Here is a 22,649-nt window from a genome sequence, read left to right as displayed (position 1 = left end):
GACAGCTTTGCTCGGTATTTTTTTTTTAATTGTGTTTTTTTTAAATTATATTTAAGTACGAATTACTAATAAAATGATGAAATATGAATAATATTTTTCGATCTTACCGATATAAAAAGTTAAGTTTATATTTAAGTTAATTATCGATAAAACACGAATAAAATGACATTTTCTAAAAATGATTCCTAGCTAGATCGATTTATCGCCCTCGAAACCCCTAAATTTTATTAAATTCGTTGGAGCCGATTCCGAGATTCCAATTATATATGTAAGAATTGCTCATTTAAAGATATAAGATATATTTTAATAACATGTATGAAGGTCATTTAACATTGGATAGTTAAATAGGTAATTTAATTTCAATTAAACAAAAAGTAAAAGGAAATTTAGTCCATTCACACCAATAACCTGATGTTAAAACATACTAGAATTAATTTTAATTTTCAATTCAGATTAAACTATAATAGAAAAGCTACATTGGCTACTTACTAAATAAACGCTTCTCAAGAACTCATTTTTTGCCGCCAAAATATGGCTCCAAAATTACTTATTCCATTTAGTATAGAAAAAGAGATTGTAAGTCCCTTTGCCACCAAAGGCGTAATATTCCTTAAGTTAATAATAGGGGCTATGGTTTCCACAACTCCACGACTAGCGCGTATTTTCCATGGCCATACATGGATCACTCCAGCCCCATCTCGCCTATGACCTTCATCAAACCCTTATGTTGCTGAAGTTATTCGAGATTGATCTTAGTGAATCCTGTATTGGAATCCTTATGATGACATTAATAACAAATGAAAAAAAAAATTAAAGAAAAATTTTCTTAGAAGAATCACTAAAAACTGTTTTGGTGTTCGGTTGTGTAATTGTATGCATACCCGTGAACTAGAAAATACTTTGTAGATTCAAAGATAATATGTCACGAACATGCCCTATTTAAATACCGTATAAAGATAAAGCATTAAGATAATATTAACTTAAGCGATTTAAAAACAATGAAATTAAGAATGAAATGTATAGAAAACATGATAACATTCTAAATGGAAACTGTTAATTATATTTGAAATATACATTTTTTTTATAGTTTCAATTTTCACGTTCATCAATTTCCATAAAATTGATACGTTATAGCACTTTGTATTAATAAAATGTTGTTTTATGAATATCATATTATCATCCTAAATTTATCCACTGCTGGACGTAGGCCTCCCCCATCGATTGCCACAATGCCCGGTCCTGTGCCGCTCGCATCCAGTCCACTCCCGCAACCTCGACCAGATCATCGTTCAATCGTGCGGGAGGCCTACCTACGCTGCGTCGACCTATCCGCGATATACATCTTTACTAATAATATAAAGCCGAAGAGTTTGTTTATTTGTTTAAATGTGCTTATCGCAGGAACTACTGGTCCGTTTTGAAAAATTCTTTTTTTATTGGATAGTCCATTTAGCTTTAGGCTATATAACATTACGCTGCGACCAATAGTTTTTTTTTAAATTTCGCGCGGACGGAATCGCGGGCAACGGCTAGTCATATTATAAGAAACAAGAAGTAAAGATGAATATCATCTTAATTTTTAATTTACTGATAAAGTTATTCCGAAATTAGAAGTAAACGAAAGACAGAGTAAACCGTCATAGGTGCTTTTAATTGACTCCAAGTGTAGGTAATCTTCATCTACTACTAAGTTAAAAGTAAATATTTATTGCTATAAAATCCAGTTTTAGATAAAAATTGTTACATTTTAATTATCAAAATCCATTTTATCTACCTTATCTGTCAATGCTACTGAATTTGTGTGAAGGTTTCAATTTTATCATTGAAGATCAAATTAAAACCAATAATTGTTAGAGATCTTTCTGATATAAATTCTTCATCTCCAGAAGATATTTTACAATTATCTGAAAGCAGTGACACAATGTACAAGTTGTTGTTTCTCACGATCTTTGGTTTAGTGGGTAAGAAGAAACTTTCAACTCTAATATCATGATTGAAAAATAGGGCTAGGAATTTGTGATAGTATTGTGAAGTAGACGAATCATTCACAATTTGTCGTATCAGAATACGTTTAATTAATTTACATCCTTATTTCTATGATTACATAAAGTCTTAAATCTATGATATAAAATAAAATTAAAAAAAAACCGAATAATTAACTAAAATATGTTATTAAAAGGAGTCCCTTTAGGCAAGGTCCCGAAGATACTGGCAGCGTTCCCCCTCTGTACAGCTAAACTTATTCTTTGACCGAGGTAGCTGCCAGCTCTTCTGTCCCCTGTGATGTCGATTAATCGATTTGTCGTATTATATCAGACATAACAACTATAAAGCACAAATTTTTATATTCCAGTGGCTTCACCAATCACCAAAGAAAAAGAAGATGTAAGAATAGTTGGCGGTGAGGATATAGACATCACAGGGGCACCATATCAAGTGTCAATAGTCTACGCTGGTAGACATTCCTGCGGGGGTTCCATTATTGCGGATGACCTCGTTCTGACCGCTGCACATTGTGTTACTTCGTGAGTAACTTTTGTTTGAAACAGAAAAGTGACAACTAATAGTCAAATAATAAAGAATCGCAACCAACAGAAGTCTAGGCTATGTATTTACTTCTCTTTTGTAGTGCAACATCTTACTAAGATTATAAATGCGAATGTTTAGATTGATGGCTATTTGTTTGAAAGTATCTCCAGAACGGCTGAACGGATCTCGAATAAATTTAGCATATAAATAGAACATAGTCTGGAAGAACAGATAGGCTACTAGTTATAATTTTTTTAATTCCGCGCGGACGGAGTCCTGGGTGACCGCTAGTTAATATTTTAAATTATAGTTTCAGCTATAGGCCAAGTGATTACGTGGTGCGCGTTGGATCGTCATCATCGCGTTCAGGAGGTGAACTCTACCGAGTGGGTGCTTTACAAGTTCATCCAAAGTTTTCATCATCAAATATGGATAACGATATTGCCTTACTATGGCTTTCGAGACGCATGAAGTTTAGTGAACGTGTTGCACCTATCGCTTTAGTTGAAGAAGATGAAGAGATACTTGATGGTGATACTACAATGGTCACAGGTTGGGGAAATCTAAGGGTAAATAAAACATATTTATAATTGCTGTTCAATTATAGAAATAAATTAAGTAAATGTCAACTGAGTCGCAAAAAAATGAACTAAAGTTTGAACAGATTTAAAGTTTTAATCAATAGTTAGTCTTTTGTTTCTTTTTCTATTGAAAAGTTAAAAAAAAATCTTTTCTAAAATCTCCGTAACGTAAATGAATATTAATTTAATTAGTAAGCAAACTTATTAAACCTGTTTTAGAAAATCGCACAATTTAATTATAAACGTACAAATGTTTTTTATTAATTTGCCTGTCAATAATAACTTTGATTTTTTTAATTAAGGAAGGAGGAGGTAATCCGTCGACTTTGCAAATGGTACTAATACCAATCGTCAATCCAACACAATGCAAAGATGCCTACAGCAAGCAGTACGTGATAACACCAAGAATGATATGCGCAGGACTACCTGATGGAGGCAAAGATTCTTGCCAGGTATTTACTATAAACATTATTGGTAACTTCAGTGTTAATTGGTCAATAATCTTTCTGGGACAGCGTGGTTAAATATGGCCTAGTCACCCGTGACTTTGGGTAGGCTCCGAGCCCCTCAGTGTGGACGTATAGTAAGCTGATAATTGCGACCATTCTGTATATGCAAAAAATGAAATTGACTTCTTTCTCTTCAATTTAACCATAGCCAAATAATTTTTAGGTTCTTCAACATCGGCTAAAGATTCTCAACTACTGCACTGTAAATCTTATCTTATATATTTTTACTCAACATCTATTATCTGCCTACAGGGTGACAGTGGAGGACCTCTAGCTTATAACGGAAGATTAGCGGGAATAGTGTCCTGGGGTGTCGGATGTGCACGACCCAACTATCCTGGAGTGTATACCAAAGTTTCAGCTCTAAGAAGATGGGTCGATGAGACCAGTTATTACTTGAGAGTAAACCACTAAACAATATTCCTAAAATCTTATTTATTGTTGAGTAGATAGTTATAATAATTTATTATGTTCCTGTAATTTTTTTGTTCTATGACGTATTTGTGTATTTCAATAAATAAAATAATTAAACAAAGATTATTTTTGTAAATCCTGTTCCTAATAATCCCTATTTAAAGAGTAGTGAAATGAGTTACACAAATTTCTATACATATGTAAAAGAAACAGACTGTCTGATTGACTAAGCTTCTGTATATCAATGGACAGCAAATTACTGGGGCTAGAAACTAGAAATTTTACTCAGATATTTCTGTTATTACGAAGGCAAGCATTTAATAAAGATATTCCAGAAATAAAGCACCTTCTGCAGAATTCTTTGACATAGTTGTCAAAGAATCAATTGTCAAATAACCTTCACTAAAGAAGACACAATTTAGTTGTTTCAATAAAAATAATTAAGAGTCATTTAAGAATTTCTTTGATATTATTTTGTATAATTGTACATCGACAAAGTTTTAATATCCAGTAAAAAAAAGCAACTGAAAGAAAATATTTCGCCTCATAAGACTTGTTTATAACAAAACTTGTATTAATATTAAAGATGTTTTAAGAAAATAACATCAGACTATCGTTACCGTAGAAATTCACAGCCGTATCTCTTGTACTAGAAAGTACTGGCGTCCCTTTCATTACTTCTGACAAAACAGGGACAACAATATATGTAAAAATACAAGTCTTGCCAGTAGAATTTTACGGTAAAGAATACAACTAAAAATAAATAATGTATTGGACTAACAATCTATTCAACCTACGCTTACTATTGAGTAACATTGGTTAAGTAAAATCAAATTATGTTCATTTAAAAACATTAATTTCTTATCAAATACATATTATTATTATAATGTAGATGTGAGAGATTTTTTTTACTAAAAGTATTAGTAAATTTTGTGTTGATCTTTATTATGTTATAAATGCGAATGTGTAGATAGATGAATGTTTGTTTGAAGGTATCGCCGGAACGACTCAACGGTTCTTGATGAATGCATAGGTGTAGAACATCGTCTGGAAATGTTCATTAAACAACAATAAATAAGTAGCCAATGTGGATACATACATTAATTATTTTTTTTTAATTCCGTCCGGACGAAGCTAGCTTACTAATAATAATAACCATTCAAAATAAGCTTTAGGCTTGTACTAGGACAACATAGTAGAACAGGGATTCGCTCTCTCCAGCACGTGATTATCGATCCCTTAACCATTATTATTGGCGCTTTTCATGTTGATGATTATCAAACACATTTATTATTTGGCATAATTATAATTTAGGTTTCTGAGAATTACTGCTACGTCATAATTACCACGGAGTAAAGCACAAAATTTTTGCATTAATATGCAATTTCCAGGGATCCCGTATATTAATGAATGTTTTTAAATTTCGGGGAATAGAAATTATACAAAAATAAATGACTTACAAAATTTTCAAAACATTGTAATATTAATTTTTATTATATGTATTAGCCCTATTAGCATTATGTGGTAAGAAGTAGTAGAGGAGTAGATGTACTCCTAAAAAGAGAAGTATGATTTGCATAAACGGTGACAAGACTAAGAATGGAGAGGAACAGACCTGAAATAATGGGAGATAGTTCTGGCGGACCAAAAACTTAGACGTCGACTCTTTGTGATAGGAATAATGCATGCGCGTCGTCAGGGGTAAACTAAGATACTTATAATTCCTATAGATAATTCAAAAAATACTTATGAGTTATTTCCAATCTCCAACTTTGAAATAAAAATAAACCCTACCTGCCCCCTTAGGTCCAGCCTATTTATGCTGGCGAAACCTTGGGAATAAGTACAATGAGATGATGATGACGATGATGATTTTAACTACTAGTCCATACAATAAGAATCACCATAAACCCCTACTAAGGGCTTAAAATTCAAGAGGGTCAAGATGTTCAGAATTCATACGTCATAAATTTAAAAGAGCAACTTTTTATCTTTGATTTACACTGCCTTATTATTATTTATACTGTGTCAAATGTTGTGTAATGTTTATTTGTGCTACTAAAAGGCCAAGGTTTCCAAAATGAGGTCAAGCCCGCTTCAAGTCATAATCCTGTATCTTAGCTTTCATTCGCCGTTATACAAACACGGTCTTTCGGTTCTTCTGAAAAAATGGTAAACAATATCATAGACAAACACGTGCTAGATAAAATTATCTGATGCTCCATTCAAAATTAACACTATCTTCTAATCTCACATTTATCTGTCATTGTAATTTAATTTGTGTGAAGGTTTGATTTTATCACCGATAATTGTTATATTTGACCTAATATTTTATGTAACTACATGGTATAAATATAGTCTCCACCATGGCTGTGACATCCAGTTTCTTCAGTGCTTCAATAACCATCATGTATAGTCTACTATTTGTTTTCACCATTGTTGGTCTAGCGAGTAAGTACCCTATAATTTTCAAGTTATAATTTTGTTCGACTGTATTTATTTGAAGCTTAATTAAATTCGATTTCAAAAGAACAAAGATCAATAATCAAGTGCAAAACTGCAGTGACACTTATATTGCCGAAGGCTGTCTCTGTTTTATCGAAGAAAAAATGAGGGACGAAAATAAAAGGCCTGAAGTCGAAACCTTCAGTTATTACAGCCGACTCTTTATATAAGATTACTTTAATTAAATGAACATTAAGAATTAAAGAAGTTAATTTTATTTTTGTTACAGCATCGCTACCGACAAAATCTAAAGAAGATATTAGAATAGTTGGCGGAGAAGATATTGATATAACACTAGCTCCATATCAAGTATCGTTGTTAAGAAGAGGTCGTCATACTTGCGGTGGAGCTATCATTGCGAATGACCTCATTGTCACAGCCGCCCATTGTGTTACTGGGTAAGTACATAGCGAAGATGATCAATAGAAATCGAAGACAGTAGCCAAAAATAAGTCAAAATGAACGTTTTTACACCACCATCGTAAGTAGTTTGGGATTATTAAGAAAGACGAAGTATGTACAAAATAGTATAGTCATTAAGCTTGCATAGCTTATTGTAATCGTGCGAAATGTCTGAAGCGAATCAAGCCTTTTATTACATCAGAAGAATGCCTTATACCTTAATAGCTTTATAATATATCTTTTAATATAATCTTATGTTTAATTATTTTCAGTTCCAACGCCCGTGACTATTCAGTTCGTGTTGGTTCGTCGTCAAGTCAATCCGGTGGTCAAGTGATTCCAGTGAGTGATTTAGCATGGCATCGCAATTTCACTTATTCCAAGATGGACTGTGATGTTGCTTTAGCGAGGTTGTCAAAACCTTTGGTATATAGCGACAGTATTGCACCGATTGACATGCTACAAAATAATGAAGAGGTACCTGATGGAGATATCACTATGGTCACTGGATGGGGAAATCTTCGGGTGAGTTAATCTATCAGTACAATAGTCAATATTTTTACAAAAAAAAGAGTAAAGTAAAAGTGGGTCTGCTTATGTTAAGTTGTCACCCATGATGAAATATGTAAGAATGAAAAATTAAGGCATAACATTTCGAGTTCAAAGGTTTTAAATCATATTTTTTGGTGTTCTTAGGAAACTGGTGGATATCCAAGACAGCTACAAATGGTGTTAGTACCAACAGTAAATACCGCCATGTGTGATGTGGCGTATTCACCTTCCTACACTGTCACTTCTACGATGATCTGCGCTGGTGTACCTGAAGGTGGCAAGGATGCTTGTCAGGTACGTGAACTAAAGAGTAACAAGTATAAAAGTCTTTAGGATCACCACAACAGGAAGAGCAACAGGGTGGCATAGCGTCGTCCAATAAAAAAAAACAAATATCCCGATACACCACGCTACTCCTAATTTTGGTTTCTTCTACATCTACACATCTATAATGACATTTTCTGTAATTTAGGATACTTCTTCATTTTTAATTGAATCTGGTTTTTGTCACTCTTTCTTGATTCTCCCCTTCGAAATTTAACTGCAGTAACATACAGATTTCTCATTGCAACATTCTTGTTAACACACTTTTTTTTAGAATTATAAAAAGAAAGATTTTTTTTTGGTTTCAGGGTGACAGTGGTGGTCCATTGGTACACAATGGTCGTCTTGCGGGAATCGTATCCTGGGGTTTGGGCTGCGCTCGACCGAACTATCCCGGAGTTTACGCTAAAGTCGCTGCATTGAGAGACTGGATCGACCAAAACAGCGAAATGTTACGCCAAAAATACGTCTTAAGAGCATTTTAGTTTAAGCAAAGATGTTATTATTATGAATTTTAATTAATTTATATTTATTTTTTAGTAATTTATTAAAATAGTTATTTTGAATAAATATTGTCGAATATTAAATTTCTTATTATTTCGAAAGAACGACGCAGAATAATTTACCACACAAAAGTCTTTGATAGACAATGATGTCGATAACAGTCCTTCAAAAGGTAATTAATAATGTCTAATTGCCACTTAACTAAGTAGCAATCAGTGAACCAAACTCTAGTAGAGTTTTAAGTGATCAGGATAATAAAGCGTATAATTCTAACTGCGTAAAAGAGTTGTTAAATACTTTGAAAGCGAATTTAGTATGAATAATCTAAGATATTGAGTAAACTTAAGCCGACTCTGAGTATGGAACGACTTGTTAATCTCTTGCAGTTATGCGACACGCTAATTATCTGTTCTAAGGCCCTTTACAGACGAGGCAAGGTAACTCTTTATAATCCGATTATTTTAGTCGATAGGTAAATTACACATTACAATATTCCAGAGCGTTGGAGCATCTGCTGGTCCTGGGTTCGAATCACGCTATGTACCAATGTGTTTTACGATACATATAATCATTTACTTTAACTATTAGAAATTAATTTTTAATTTTTTGATAATTTTATTTACTGAAAACAAAGACTTCTTGGTAAATTTAAATTCACAATATATATCTATCTAATGTTACTATTATCTGAAATTATGAACATATAAAAATACATTGCTGTTTATTAGTCTCGCTAAAACTCGATAACTACTGATCGTATTTATCGTATCTTGATCTTGAGGTGTTCGTTGAATTTACGGGAAGGTTTAAAAGGTGAGAAAAAAATCGAATAATTGCCGGGAATTAAGTTTTTTTTTTCATTTCACGCGGACGGAATCGCGGGCGACAGCTAGTATGACATAATTATATCGAGAAAACATAAATATAGTATTTTGTAATCCTTATCAATTCCACTCTAAATTGAATTACAAATATTATCATAAAATCTCCACTTTATCTGTCATTACAACTGAAATGATGTGAAGGTTAATATTTATCAGTTTTAATTGTTGACCGTATACTTTTTTATATAATTTAAGTATATATGCACCAACTTAAACAAAGCAATCCAGAGCGTTAGAGTAATTGCTGCATAATGTTTAAATTTATATTGTTACTTCTAACTATCGGTGTAGTAGGTAAGGCAATTTCATTATTAGCTAGATTTTACTGAAATTCAACCATAATACATGACCAAAGTTTTTTGTGTTGTTGATCTTAAGGCACTTATTTTTCTCATTATCAAATTCGTATTCATTAGGTCCTTCATTTACGTTGTCTAGTGTACGGAAAGAAGCTAATTGATATTGAAAATCATTTACAATTTTTATCCTTTCCTGTCGACTTTATGGTACGTGTCCATTGGCCCATTTCAAAAAGCAAATCTGTTTAATTCCTGCGTGCAATGTGTACGTCACAAGCCAATGGACGTGTACCTTTAACCTAATAATGCAAGTGATATAATAGAATGTGACGATTTTAATTTCGCATTTTATAATATTTTAAAATCAAGTGGGTACAATAGTGAATTTGATTTTTGTTACAGCATCAGTACCGACAATTAAAACAAAAGAAGATGTGAGGATTGTTGGCGGAGAAGATATAGATATAACATCAGCTCCTTATCAAATATCACTCGTAAAAAATGGTAGACATTCCTGTGGTGGATCTATTATTGCCGTCGATACAATACTAACAGCAGCACATTGTGTTTTAAAGTAAGTAATACTAGGACTAATTTTTACAGTGGAAGAGTTCGCAGCACCATTAGCCTCATGCCACATCACGACCATAGTCATGCGTTAACTTAAAGTGTTTATTGTGGATTTTTTTCAGTTCCGCTCCTCAAGATTATATGGTTCGTGTTGGTTCATCATCGTATGAAAAAGGTGGTGATCTTTATCCAGTTAGTGATTTACTCTGGCATCCGAATTTTACTTATACCAAAATGGACAGTGATGTAGCATTATTGTTTCTTTCTAAACCATTAACATTCAATGATGGAATCGCTGCAATTGAATTGATAAATAACAACGAAGAAATTGAAGACGGTGATATCACAATGGTATCTGGTTGGGGAAATTTGCGCGTGAGTTGATTTCTTTATTAAAAAAAAGTAATGTGTAAGTAACTAGGTACAAGATAAAGCAATCCTGGCACCAGTTTTTGTTATTGGATTTTATATTGAATAAAATAATGCCAAAGAATGAAACATCCCTAAAAATATTTACGAAACTTTAGATTATTGGAAGGATACTTGTCAGAAGGTATCTCCGGAACAGCTCAACAGATCTTGATGAAATTTGACACAGATGTAGAACATAGTCTGGAAGAACAAATAGGCTACTTAATATTTTAATTCCGCGCTGACGGAGTCGCGAGCGACAGCCAATTTTTTAATAATTTCCATTTTACAGGAAGGTGGTGGTTACCCCACAACATTACAAATGGTACTGGTACCCAAAGTGAATTCAAATGAATGTAACAAAGCTTATTCACCGATGTATAACATAACGCCAACGATGTTGTGCGCTGGAGTTCCTGAAGGAGGCAAAGATGCGTGTCAGGTTTGTGTAGTTTCGTTATTCATTTCTCAGAAATAAGAAATACAACATTCATATTTTGCCAATATAACGCATACTATCACTTAGCAATTGGAATTATTAATCGAATTTGTATAAGAGTTACAGCGAGCTATCAATAGATGGCGCTGTTATTTATTCTTCTGCTTTGAAGAAACCAAAATAAATCTTTTTACCTATTTTCAGGGTGATAGCGGTGGCCCAATGGTCCACAATGGAAGGTTGGTTGGAGTTGTATCGTGGGGTTTGGGCTGCGCTCGACCGAACTATCCTGGAGTCTACGCCAAGGTGTCTGCACTCAGGGGCTGGATTGATGACAGCATCACGTATTTACGCCGTAAACATATATTTAGACCGTTTCCATTTATTGTATTAGATAAGTTATTTAAATTATAGACATTTAATATACATAATGTATTTATTTACGTCAGATCGACGTCACTTTTAATGCCTGAGAAAAAATGTGAAGTTAAATTTTATGCACGGGTTGTGAAATACACGATAAATTTATTCAACATACACTCTTAATTTAGACGCGCTATAAAATCAGTTTTATATAAACATAAATATTCTAAATATCAAAACAATATATTAATTATAAATTTAACTAAATATTAATTACATTTAAATTAATTAACATTAGAATCTAATCGTTATAGGTATAAATATACCCGCTCTGACGTCATAACATATTATTTTTACAAATTTAATATCGATTGATCATTTAATATCAAAGATTTAATCAGTCAAATCTTTATCCAATAAAATAACAGCACAATAGACTTTTTAATACAAAAGTAATAATTACATGAAACAAAGGAATAACGATCTTTGATAATAATAATAATAATATATAGTAACAAAGAACAAGTTAAAGAATTTAACTTAAACAATTTTAAACTAGCTGTCGCCCGTGATTCCATCCGCAGGGAATTAAAAAAAAATTAATAAGTAGCCTATGTGTTCTTCGACTATGTTCTTCACCAGTGCCTTTCATCAAGATCCGTTGAGCCTTTCCGGAGCTACCTTAAAACCAACATCCATCCATCTAAACTTTCGCATTTATTATATTAGTAAGAGTAAGACAATAAGATAACATAGATTAAAAATGTTTTTGTCCAATTCGTTAAAAGGAAAGGTGAATTTTCGTGTTAGTCATTAATAAAGATTACCGTGACGGCGACGAACTAAAATAATCTATAGCTGTAGGCCATAAACAGCGCGGAATAAATTTCTAACATTTGCTCACGACATATTCTTAAATATTTATAATAAATTTAAAAATATGTATCAAAGCACTTCTTGCTGTTCAAAATAAATTAAGCATATTAAGTCACAGGTTGGTCAAACTCGTTACCTTTATCGATAGATGGTTTGAACGACGAAAACTTGGAGCGCTGGCCCCACATTGAATGGGATAGAAAGATGATGAAGGAAAGTCATACTAATGAAAATATAACCATTTTAAATTGAGATAAAAAATTTAAAAACTTCATGGCCACAAAGCTGGAAGCAGAACGTCCGTCCTTTTGTTATCACTGGTCAGCTAAACCATTAAAAGCTTAGCGCGTTGTTCACACGTTAAAATTTACGATATATTTGCTATTGCATATTTCATTAAAATGTATATTTAAGTATTTCTTTCCTTAATACAAATCTGATTATGATGCATCGATACTTTCATAACGCAATTAGTAGCCGATGTGTTCTTCTACATCTATACCAAATTTCGACGAGATCCATGCAGCCGTTCTAGATATAACATGAAACAAATATCCATCCATCCATTAGTAAGGTGTCATGTTGGGTGTGTATTTCTACTGCCGAAACTCCTGTACTAAACTACATTGTCGATTCTTCAGTTTTAACTGTACAGCAGGGCAAGACAACATTCGATTGTCTATAACTATCGCTAATAAAATCGACATTTTTTTTCAAAATGTATAGGAAAAAACGTGACATGCTCGTGACATATCTAAAGTTATTGTCACTTTCATAGATTTTTGAAGTTCGTTATGGAATCGCTTCGGACCGAATACACTTTGTTTAATCAACTGTACGATTTCCTAAAATTAATCTCCATAAACAGTTATATACGATGAATAAAATATTTTCAAGCAGAATAAATATATTGTCGGAAATAAATGCAATAAAAAAAGAATAGCAATAAATTTTAGGAAATAATCTAAAATATACTCATAGTAAGTATATAAATTGGAAAATTTATTCAAAATTTGGCTAATTACAATTGCAAATTTCAAAACCAATTTGTTATTTATTGATAAATGAATATACTCAATTTATGAACAACATTATTTAATAATAAAAGTATTCACACAAAAACAACTTAAAAATAATTAAATTAGGTAGTGTGTTGTCATATTTGTTACTTACTACTTTGTCTTTATGCTGGTCATTTTATCTCCTTAACAACATGAATATTATTTTTATATCACTGTTTTTTTTTATATTATAATGTGGCAAACTAGCGAGCGGCCACCTGAAATCGCTGAAATAGCGAAGTGACCGTTGCCCATAGACATACGCAATTCCATATGCGTTGCCTACCTATAATCGACGGAGGAGAGGATGCATAGAAAGAAAATATCTTCCCTTTCTATGCATTCTCTCATCCGGAAAGTCCACTTACACTTCCCATCCTTTCCTTATAAGAAAAAGGGTGGGAAGGGAAAGAGGACTATATAAACTACTAGCAGCTAGCTACAATTCGTCCTCTCGAAATTACAAATTAATCTATTAAGTAATATATACAGCCTATGTCACCCGGGGACAGTGTAGCTTCCCAACAGTGAAAGAGTTTTTCAAATTGATTCAGTAGATGCCTAATGCAAAGAATTCCTATAGATAAAATTACTAGCTGTCACCAGCAACTTTGTCCGCGAGAAGTTAAAAACTTAATTAGTAGCGTATGTGTTCTTCCAGACCATGTTCTACATCTATGACAAATTTCAGCGAGATTCGTGCAGGCGTTCTGAAGATATCTTCTAATAAACATCCATTCAAACATTCGCATTTATAATATTAGTAATAAGTAAGATTTGCATAGACTACTATTACTACTACTATAAACGTTGTTAAGAACAGTTAGTTTGATAATTCGATTTCTATTCCATCAAGGTAATTGGTCTGATTCCATCCAAGTCGTAGTGTCCCATTTTCTTCAGTCAAAGTATCGAGGTCGGCCCTATCCACCGGAGCCAGCTCAATTGTCCGGATCTCTGCTCGCTTGCCATTGTTTTTCCTTCCATTTCACGTCATGTTTTATGCAAGAGTGAACAAGCAAAAGTTACAATAAATATTATATTTACTATCTGTCACCCGCGACTTTGTGTACGTGAAATTACATACAACCATACAAATTTACACTTTTTAATATTAGTCAAATAATCAAAATTATTTATGCAAATATTAATCTCACTTCTATTTATATTATTCTGTGAAATATTTGTACAATAATTGTTATTCGACGAGGCTATAATTTATTTTATATGTGACATTTCCAAGTGAAGAGGACTAATGCAATGCGAATACAAATTGCATTTAAATAAAAAAAAAATAAGGTGACTTATGAAATAAAAATACATAACTGATATCTCTCTATTAAACACATCATCAAAATGACATCAATATATGCTACAGTTTTATTTGACAGTTCAAAACAATTATTACAATTTGAAATTTATTCTCTACCAAGAAAAAATAAAAGCATTTAGTAATTATAATTTTTTGTTAAAAATCAACACCAATACGATTATTTTAAAAATGAAGTTTGCGGTGGCTTCAGTCACAGTAAAGCGAATTATATATTCACGAAAGAAACCCTCCAATGGTTTAAATTACTCCACAAAATTTGGAAAAAAAAATTAAAAATGCGTGCTTCATTGTTGCATAAGTACGTAATAGACCGTAATGAACAAAAGACGGCGATACACCGTTCGTACCGAAGCGCATATAACCCTTCTGGCGTCAAGCCAAATACCAGTCGGTGTAGAACACGTCACAATCAAACAGAGAGCCGTGCTAAAATATATCCGAGTACTACAAAAACATACTTCAAATATGACTAACTTGTCTTAAAACATTGTGCTCAAAGTGTTAAGACAATAATGTTTTGGTTATATTTTACAGCCGGCTCCCTAACTGTCGACAACCTTACGAAAGAGGAATAAATCTTACTAATGTTTGGATCGGTGGATGTTTGTTAGAAGGTATATCCAGAACTGCATGGATCTCGCTGAAATTCGGCATAAGTGTAAAACATAGTCTGGAAGAAAACATAGGCTACTAATTTATGTCTTTTATTAAAATTCATTTAAATTTAAATTAATATAATCGTCTTCAATTGGCCTTTCAAAACTTTACTCGTATTTCATATCTGAGGTCAAAATTGTGATAAAAAAATATAATTAATCAAATCCATTTAAATATTCCGTTTATTTCAAATGGATATAAAGATAAAATTGTTCAATAAAATGCTTATAAAATACTTATTAAAACAATTTCCTCAATGCATCATACTTAATTGGCAATTCATTTTAATGGGGCATAATATTAATTGCCGTACCGAGCGAATTTTAAGCCTAACAAGTCGTTAAATGAACGAATAACTTTACGTACCCTTTGCCTGTTTTACTTAAATATAATGTCGATACAGCCCTTTGTTAATATTAAGAATTCTTAGAATACGAAGAGCAATAATCTTTAAGCGAAAAGATATTGGGTAAAGCTTAAACGAGCTAACAATCCTGGGCAATATTTAAATGCTAATAATAACTATGTTTTGTGTTCTACGCAAAAGTTAACGTACTTATAAACTCAATAAGTGTCCCATAACTAGAACATAATTAAATAAAGTTAAACAAAATGCAAGAAAAGACTTAAATTTAGATTAAAATAATATTACACGTTGAACAAAAAGCAAGAAAAAATCGCAAAAAATATGTTTTTTTTTTATTATTCTTCTCAAACCTAAAGCGAAGTTTTATTACAAATAGTATTAGCTCATTCATCGAAATTCGACTATAATTCAGAATCTAAGATTTTTTATTTTTAACTAAATCATCACCGAAAATGTGCCAGTGTATTGACGCAACACTAACCTTACTAAAATATCGACGTTTTTGTTCCCTCACTATTCATTCTGAAACTGGACTTTGTAACGAAAGCACGTCATTCGCGTCAAAGGATTCTAATTAATAATGTCTAAAAATATGTATACCAAATTTCAGCGAGATCCGTTTAGCCGTTCTGGTGATACCTTCAAACAAACATCCATCAATCCAAACATTCGAATTTATAATATTAGTAAGAGTAAACTTTAAAGAACACAGGACACACATAAAAACTAAAAGGATACTTATTATCTATACTCGATAGACGTTTTATGTTTATCGTAATAACAGTTATAAAACACGTATTTTTAGATGTATCGCCATCCCTCTCATTCACATCTAAAACAACAGAGATAACAATAGTGCCTCACGCTAAATCAAATTGACGGTTATAATAATTTTGAAAACTTGAACTATAGTAGGCAGGCGGGAAAAATGGATTTGCCGATAAAAATAATATTTTGATTCATTGGAGTATAATTGTAAGAAAGAGACAAAAGAAACATAGTTCCGATTTTTCTTATAAGATAAGGGGACAAACGAGCAGTGGGAATACCAAGGTGTTCATCGACGCCCTTGGATATCTGCAAGACTAAGAAGACAGGCGTGAAGTGGAACCAATTCCGCGTTTGATGAGTGTGCCTCCCGGAGGCCTGATTTAGTCCTTTTTCCCTTCCTACCCTTTTTATTATAAGGAAAGGATGGGAAGTGGAAGCGGACTTTCCGATGAGAGGGTGCATGGGAAGGGAAAAGATTTTCTTTTTGTGCATCCTCTCCTCCGTAGATTTAAGGTAGGCAACGCATATGCAATTGCGTATGTCTATGGGCAACGGTCACTTCGCTACTTCTTCGCTCGTTTGCCACCTTTCAAACCAGAGGAATTCTTGTTTGACTATATCAATGAGTGTTAGCTGTCACTCCGTCAGGCGAGCGAAGCACTCATGTGCGATTTTATACGTAGTGTAGCGTCTGTGTGCCGCAAAATACTCTAAAGACTGGGAGTTTTTCTTAGCATAACCATTTTGCCCGTCTTTACTCCAATAATTTGCGGTCTAACCGGACATAACAGAGAACTTTTTATAGCTTAGAAAAAATTCTAACTAAAATGTCAGTTGAAAAATTAAAAATGTAAAGTGTTTTTTTTTTGTTTTTGTATTTCGTAACAAACAAGCAGTAATAAAAATATTTGTAAGTTAATAGACGTTTTCTGTCTAATAGACTTGTATATTGTTACATTCCATATTTCCATTTTTAGATTCTATAATTAAATTCAAAAATGTATAGAACTACTGAGTAAATTTTCGATAACGTGATTGTCAATTGTTAGTTCAATAGTTCATGGTCAAAAAAGTTGACAAACGGGCAAGCCTTTAACAATAAACTTTGTAAAAAAAAACAAAGTGGTTGAGTTAGTGGAAGTAACACTTAAGTACTTATAATCCCTTACTTTCTGCTTCCCTAGTAAGGTTAATTTAATTTATGCAAGACAATTAGAAAACGCCTACCTTATAAATATTTTTATTACTGCTTACCTGTTACGAAATACAAAAAAAAACTCTTTACAATTTTAATTTCTCAACCGACATTGTTCGAGTAGTATTTTTTCTAAGCTATTAAAAGTTGTATTTCATGTTATGTCTATACATTACCGTCAACATAAAAAGAGAAATAAATTAAAAAAATGTTTTTGAACGCTTAGATTATTCGGAATTATTTATTTGACAATAGATAAAAATCTTACTATGCAATATTATAAATGTTCAGATGTGTGAATGTTTGTTACAAGGTACTTCGAGAACGGTTGCTTGTATCTCGTAGAAATTTGATACAGATGTAGAGCAAAGTCTGGAAGAATACATAGGCTACATGTTACCGTAAAAGTGTACGATTCCCGTAAGATACGTTAATTTACATATCTACTGGATAACTCTGCAAAATTTTAACACCATTATTGAAATTCATCACAGATATATAACAGTCTCCAGTATAATATGAGATACACATCATCTTTTTTTTTTAATTTTGAGCAGACTTATTCGCGGTCTAAAGCTAGTTACATTTGTTAAAAACGAACTTCAATACAAATAAGAACCTGTTTTTTAGATAGATAAATATACGAGTTTGATGTAAAAGGAAAAAGAAAGCAAATATGCTCGTTGTATGTTTAATATTATTGGAATACTACTTCATTAAGTTTAATGCAGCAACTTTGAACAGACAAAACTAGTTGAGCTTAGACTTTAGTTTGGTATAGGTATTTTTTGGGACCATTTTTGGGACCATATTTTTCAAGTTATTTTTTATTTGGAATGTTGTTAATATAAGTGTATAATCAAAGTGTTGTGACTCCGAAAAATGAAATAACATTTCAATTTAAATGTGCATAAGAAATTCTGTATAGTTTTGTACAAAGTGAATTAATTGAAATAACAGTGAGCTTATTGAGGTTTTTACTAGCGTATAAACGAAGTGGAGTGGAGTGGACCAGGGAGGAGGTTTAATGACAAAGGAAAATTCTAACAATTCGCTGTTTACTTCGATATACTTAATTTATATTTAACAGTTCAGTATTGTAAAACAAATTAGGGAACGTACCCATACTACGTGACCCGTTTAGGGGGGGGGTCTTTAAAATACTACAAATTAAGTAATTTTTAAAAATGAATGTATCTTTAAGGACTTTGTTATTTCCATTGATATTAGTAATTTTATTTAATTGTGTAAATAGCGGTCGTATTTTAGCAGTGTTTCCAACACCATGTATAAGTCACCAGAAAGTCTTCCGTCCCCTGACACTAGAGTTACTCAGACGTGGACATGAACTAATTGTTATCACAACAGACCCGATGTACCCAAAACGTGAAACACCAGAAAATCTAACAGAAATAGATTTACACGACATATCATACAATGCTAAAGAGATAATTCTAAATGAAGCGACACCAAATAAACGCAGCCCTTTAGCTCAAGTATTCAAAATGACTGAACTATTTACAAATTTAGTAGAATTACAATTTCAAAGTGATGAATTTCAGAAAATATTAAGAAATAATGAGACTCAATATGATTTAATAATAATAGAGGCATGGGTGAGACCAATGTTAGTACTATCTCATGTATTCAAAGCGCCATTGATACAACTAAGTTCCTTTGCTGGTTTGGTTTACAATTACGAAGCCTTAGGTGTCCCAGTACATCCACTTCGATTTCCAACATTTATCCATAAAAAAATAAACAATCAATCTTTATTGGATAAATTAAAAGAAGTGCATTTATTTCTGTGGTTCAAATTTATAATAGCTAGTAGTGAAAGAGGTGAAAATGCAATGCTAAGAAGGATTTTCGGTGCAAATGTACCTACTATCTCTGAATTATCAGACAATATCGATTTGCTGCTTCTAAATGTTTATCCAATGTGGGTGGGAAACATTCCCGTACCCCCGAATGTTGTTTATATAGGAGGAATTTATAAAGATGCAGAACAAGACTTACCAGAGGTATGTATTTATTGAGAATGGTAGATTAACCAGTCATTTTAAGCGTGCCAGAAGTTAGTGTATGTGCAAAGACGTCTTAATAAAATGTAAACTTAAGTTAGTGAAACCTTTTGAGGTCCAGCAGGTCAGATGAGAACAGACTAACTCACCCACTGTAATGAATGAAGTATTTACTTTCTTTTCTTTTTATAGGACCTGAAATTATTTTTAAACGCTTCGAAACATGGAGTAATATATTTTAGCCTGGGCAGTAACGTTAAAAGTTCACAACTTTGTACAGAAACGATTGAAATGTTTTTGGAAGTATTTTCGCAATTGCCCTACGATGTAATATGGAAATGGGATAAAGGTCAATTATTATCAAGGACACCTAAAAATATTATGATATCGGAATGGTTACCGCAGTCTAGTTTGTTAAGTAAGTATACACAACTATAGAAAAAATGCTAATAAATAGCACACATGTATAATTTACTATCTAGGTTTTTATTTTGACTAGCTTTAATACTTTAATAGAATGATTCCTGCCGCCGAGTTCCGTCATCGGACGATACGACACACCGCCAGGTTCCATCCACACAACCTAGATGGCTGTCATTCCACAACGGTGCTATTCTTGCACAATTTCTTGCTTCGCTAAGCCGCGTTGTGGATCTGTCCTTGGAACCACCTTGAAACCAATACGACTTAGAGACCTTCAAGATGCGAGCATACCATTTTGGTGTCGGTGATCACCTCGGTGTTCCAGCGGCTCGTTTGCTCCCTTCTCTTAAGAAATAAAATGCATTATTCATGTTTGGCTTCGATTTTAAATTTGTTAATTTTACAGAGCATCCGAAAGTTAAGTTGTTCATAACACACGGAGGATTACAATCTACAGAAGAAGCAATATCTGCAGGCGTACCTTTGATTGGTATACCTTTTTATGGGGATCAATTTTACAACGTGGAGAGATATGAGCAATTTAAAATTGGTGTGAAAATAGACATTTACAACATTACAAAACAACATCTATATGAGACGATAATGATGGTAATTAAGGATAGAAGGTAAGTTCTAACACATTACTTTTTTATTTGCCACATTTATGCATATTGAATCACTTTACGTATTCATACAGCGTTTGTTCTTATTAGCGGCGTTGAATACAAGAAGTATTGATTACATAATGGGAAGAGATTAACTGTTGAAACCAGTCACTAGACGATATTCTGTGAGATTGTGATATTTTCTTCATCGATTCTATTACGGCATCCGCTCCTACCAGCGTTTAATCTCGCAACCTTTTCGTTCCTTATTCTTTTATAATCATTCTGAGTTCTAATTGTACAATTCCTCCTGTTCCTATGAAGAATCTTTCTCTAATTATTTCAGTTACCATCAAAACATGCTTCGACTACGTTCGCTAATGAACGACCAACCTCAATGCCCCCTCGAACGCGCGGTGTGGTGGACAGAGCACGTGCTGCGGCAAAGAGGCGCTGCGCACTTGCGCTCGCCTACTGCAAATATTACGTGGACTGAATATCTAGAAATTGATGTTTTCATAGTCATCGCTATCTTAATTTTAACTTTTAGTGCTTCTTGTATTTGGCTATTGAATTGTTTGTTGAGATATCTAATAAGTTCATTGTTTAATGTTAAATTTAAAACGGATTAATGTAACTTAGAAGAAATTATTTGTGCAGTCTGAATTTTTGGGATGATAGACAAGTTAGTAAAGTTAATTGTTACAAATTGTACTCTGTTATTACAAGTAAATGTGTTTTTAAATGAAGTTCTTATGATTTTAAAGTATAGTATATTTAGTTTAGAAAACTTGGGGAACAAGAACTATTAAAGCGATGACACGCACAGAAGGAAATCATTTCCTATAGCTTTGGAATACGAACAAGCTGCAAATTAAACATGGCAAGCTAATATTATAAATGCGAATGTTTGGAGGGGTGGATGGATGTTTGTTTGAAGGTATCATCAGAACGGCTGAACGGATCTCGATGATATTTGGTATACGTATAAAAAATAGTCAAAAAGAACACATAGAATATTAATTATGTTTTTTTTTAAACCACGCGGACAGAGTCGCGGTAGACAACTGGTTGCTATTGTTAATGAGACATTATGTAAGCCAATAGAAAATTAGTTCTTCAACGATTTTAGGCAAGTAGGTGCTTTAGTTCAACAGGAATTAGACGAAAAAGGTTGGGAAGTAGCTAATCCTCAATTACAAAGGTTGATCAATGGATAATAATCAATGTACAGTATAAATTAGCTATACAATATCTACGGAAATGAAATCGGACGTATGAATCGAGAAGTTGACACAGATTCTTTAGATTAGTTGCAATAGAAATTCCAACAATGTCTATTGAAGTTTCCAAGTCAATAGCTGGATTTGGAATCTAATTTCTTCCATGAGCCTGACGTACGCGTCTAACGAATTGCGATAAACTGGAACTGATTTTTATTGCTTTAAAAATGTCTCTTATGTTTTTGAATAAACATAGAGTAAGTAATAAATAATGTAATATTGAAATGGAAAGGTAATCTTTATATATATATATAATTCTTCTGTGAGTGTGTATGTCACTGAACTTCTCTCAAACAACTGGACCGATTTTGATGAAATTTTTTGTGTGTGTTCACGGGGATCTGGGAATGGTTTACATTCACAATTTTGTCCGCTGGACAATGTTTTTTTAATTAATTTTTAATTTATTAGTAGTTGTTGATTTTGGAATGTTTTACATTGGATCCGACAGATGGCGCTACCATGGCAGTGTTAAATTTTAAATAATATTCGAATTAAAGACGTGTAGACAGGACAACGTCTGTCGGGTCCGCTAGTACTTTATAATACTTTATTGCATGTAGAGAAAATAAAATGGAATCGAAAAATTACGTTAACAGCTTCTTTGTGATATAAAAATGATTTAAAATGAAGGTATATCATTTACATTAAAACTGAGTAATTATTAATTTTAATGCGTTATATTTGGAGTATGGATATTATTTAATAAATTATTACTATTGTTGTATTATGATTGTAATTAAAATATAATTTAAAAAAAAAAACTTT

The 22,649-nt window shown here is 32.6% G+C and overlaps 3 protein-coding genes across 3 annotated transcripts; all 3 read left to right on the top strand.

Moving 5' to 3' along the window:
* The first annotated feature begins 531 nt into the window (after positions 1-531).
* Positions 532-2,529, top strand: LOC106118501 (vitellin-degrading protease-like). Its single transcript, XM_013313160.1, has 3 exons — positions 532-576; positions 1,829-1,961; positions 2,354-2,529. The coding sequence occupies exons 1-3, from the start codon at positions 532-534 to the stop codon at positions 2,527-2,529; spliced, it is 354 nt and encodes a 117-aa protein (XP_013168614.1).
* A 345-nt stretch (positions 2,530-2,874) lies between these two features.
* Positions 2,875-11,337, top strand: LOC106118499 (transmembrane protease serine 9-like). Its single transcript, XM_013313159.1, has 13 exons — positions 2,875-3,098; positions 3,413-3,562; positions 3,872-4,007; positions 6,392-6,484; positions 6,768-6,936; positions 7,213-7,465; positions 7,637-7,786; positions 8,125-8,300; positions 9,443-9,498; positions 9,906-10,077; positions 10,196-10,448; positions 10,777-10,926; positions 11,128-11,337. The coding sequence occupies exons 1-13, from the start codon at positions 2,958-2,960 to the stop codon at positions 11,335-11,337; spliced, it is 2,109 nt and encodes a 702-aa protein (XP_013168613.1). The 5' UTR covers positions 2,875-2,957.
* A 6,949-nt stretch (positions 11,338-18,286) lies between these two features.
* Positions 18,287-21,503, top strand: LOC106118703 (UDP-glucuronosyltransferase 2A3-like). The gene is made up of 4 exons (XM_013313437.1): positions 18,287-19,570; positions 19,763-19,988; positions 20,400-20,619; positions 20,945-21,503. Exons 1-4 carry the CDS (start codon positions 18,734-18,736, stop codon positions 21,228-21,230), a joined length of 1,569 nt encoding a protein of 522 aa, XP_013168891.1. The 5' UTR covers positions 18,287-18,733; the 3' UTR covers positions 21,231-21,503.
* Positions 21,504-22,649: the final 1,146 nt, after the last annotated feature.

The sequence above is a fragment of the Papilio xuthus genome, unplaced genomic scaffold (assembly GCF_000836235.2).
Source record: "Papilio xuthus unplaced genomic scaffold, Pxut_1.1 DF827570.1, whole genome shotgun sequence".
NCBI classification, from domain to species: Eukaryota; Metazoa; Arthropoda; class Insecta; order Lepidoptera; family Papilionidae; genus Papilio; species Papilio xuthus.
The sequence above is the reverse complement of the archived record's forward strand: the minus strand, read 5'-3'. Positions and strand labels throughout refer to the sequence as shown.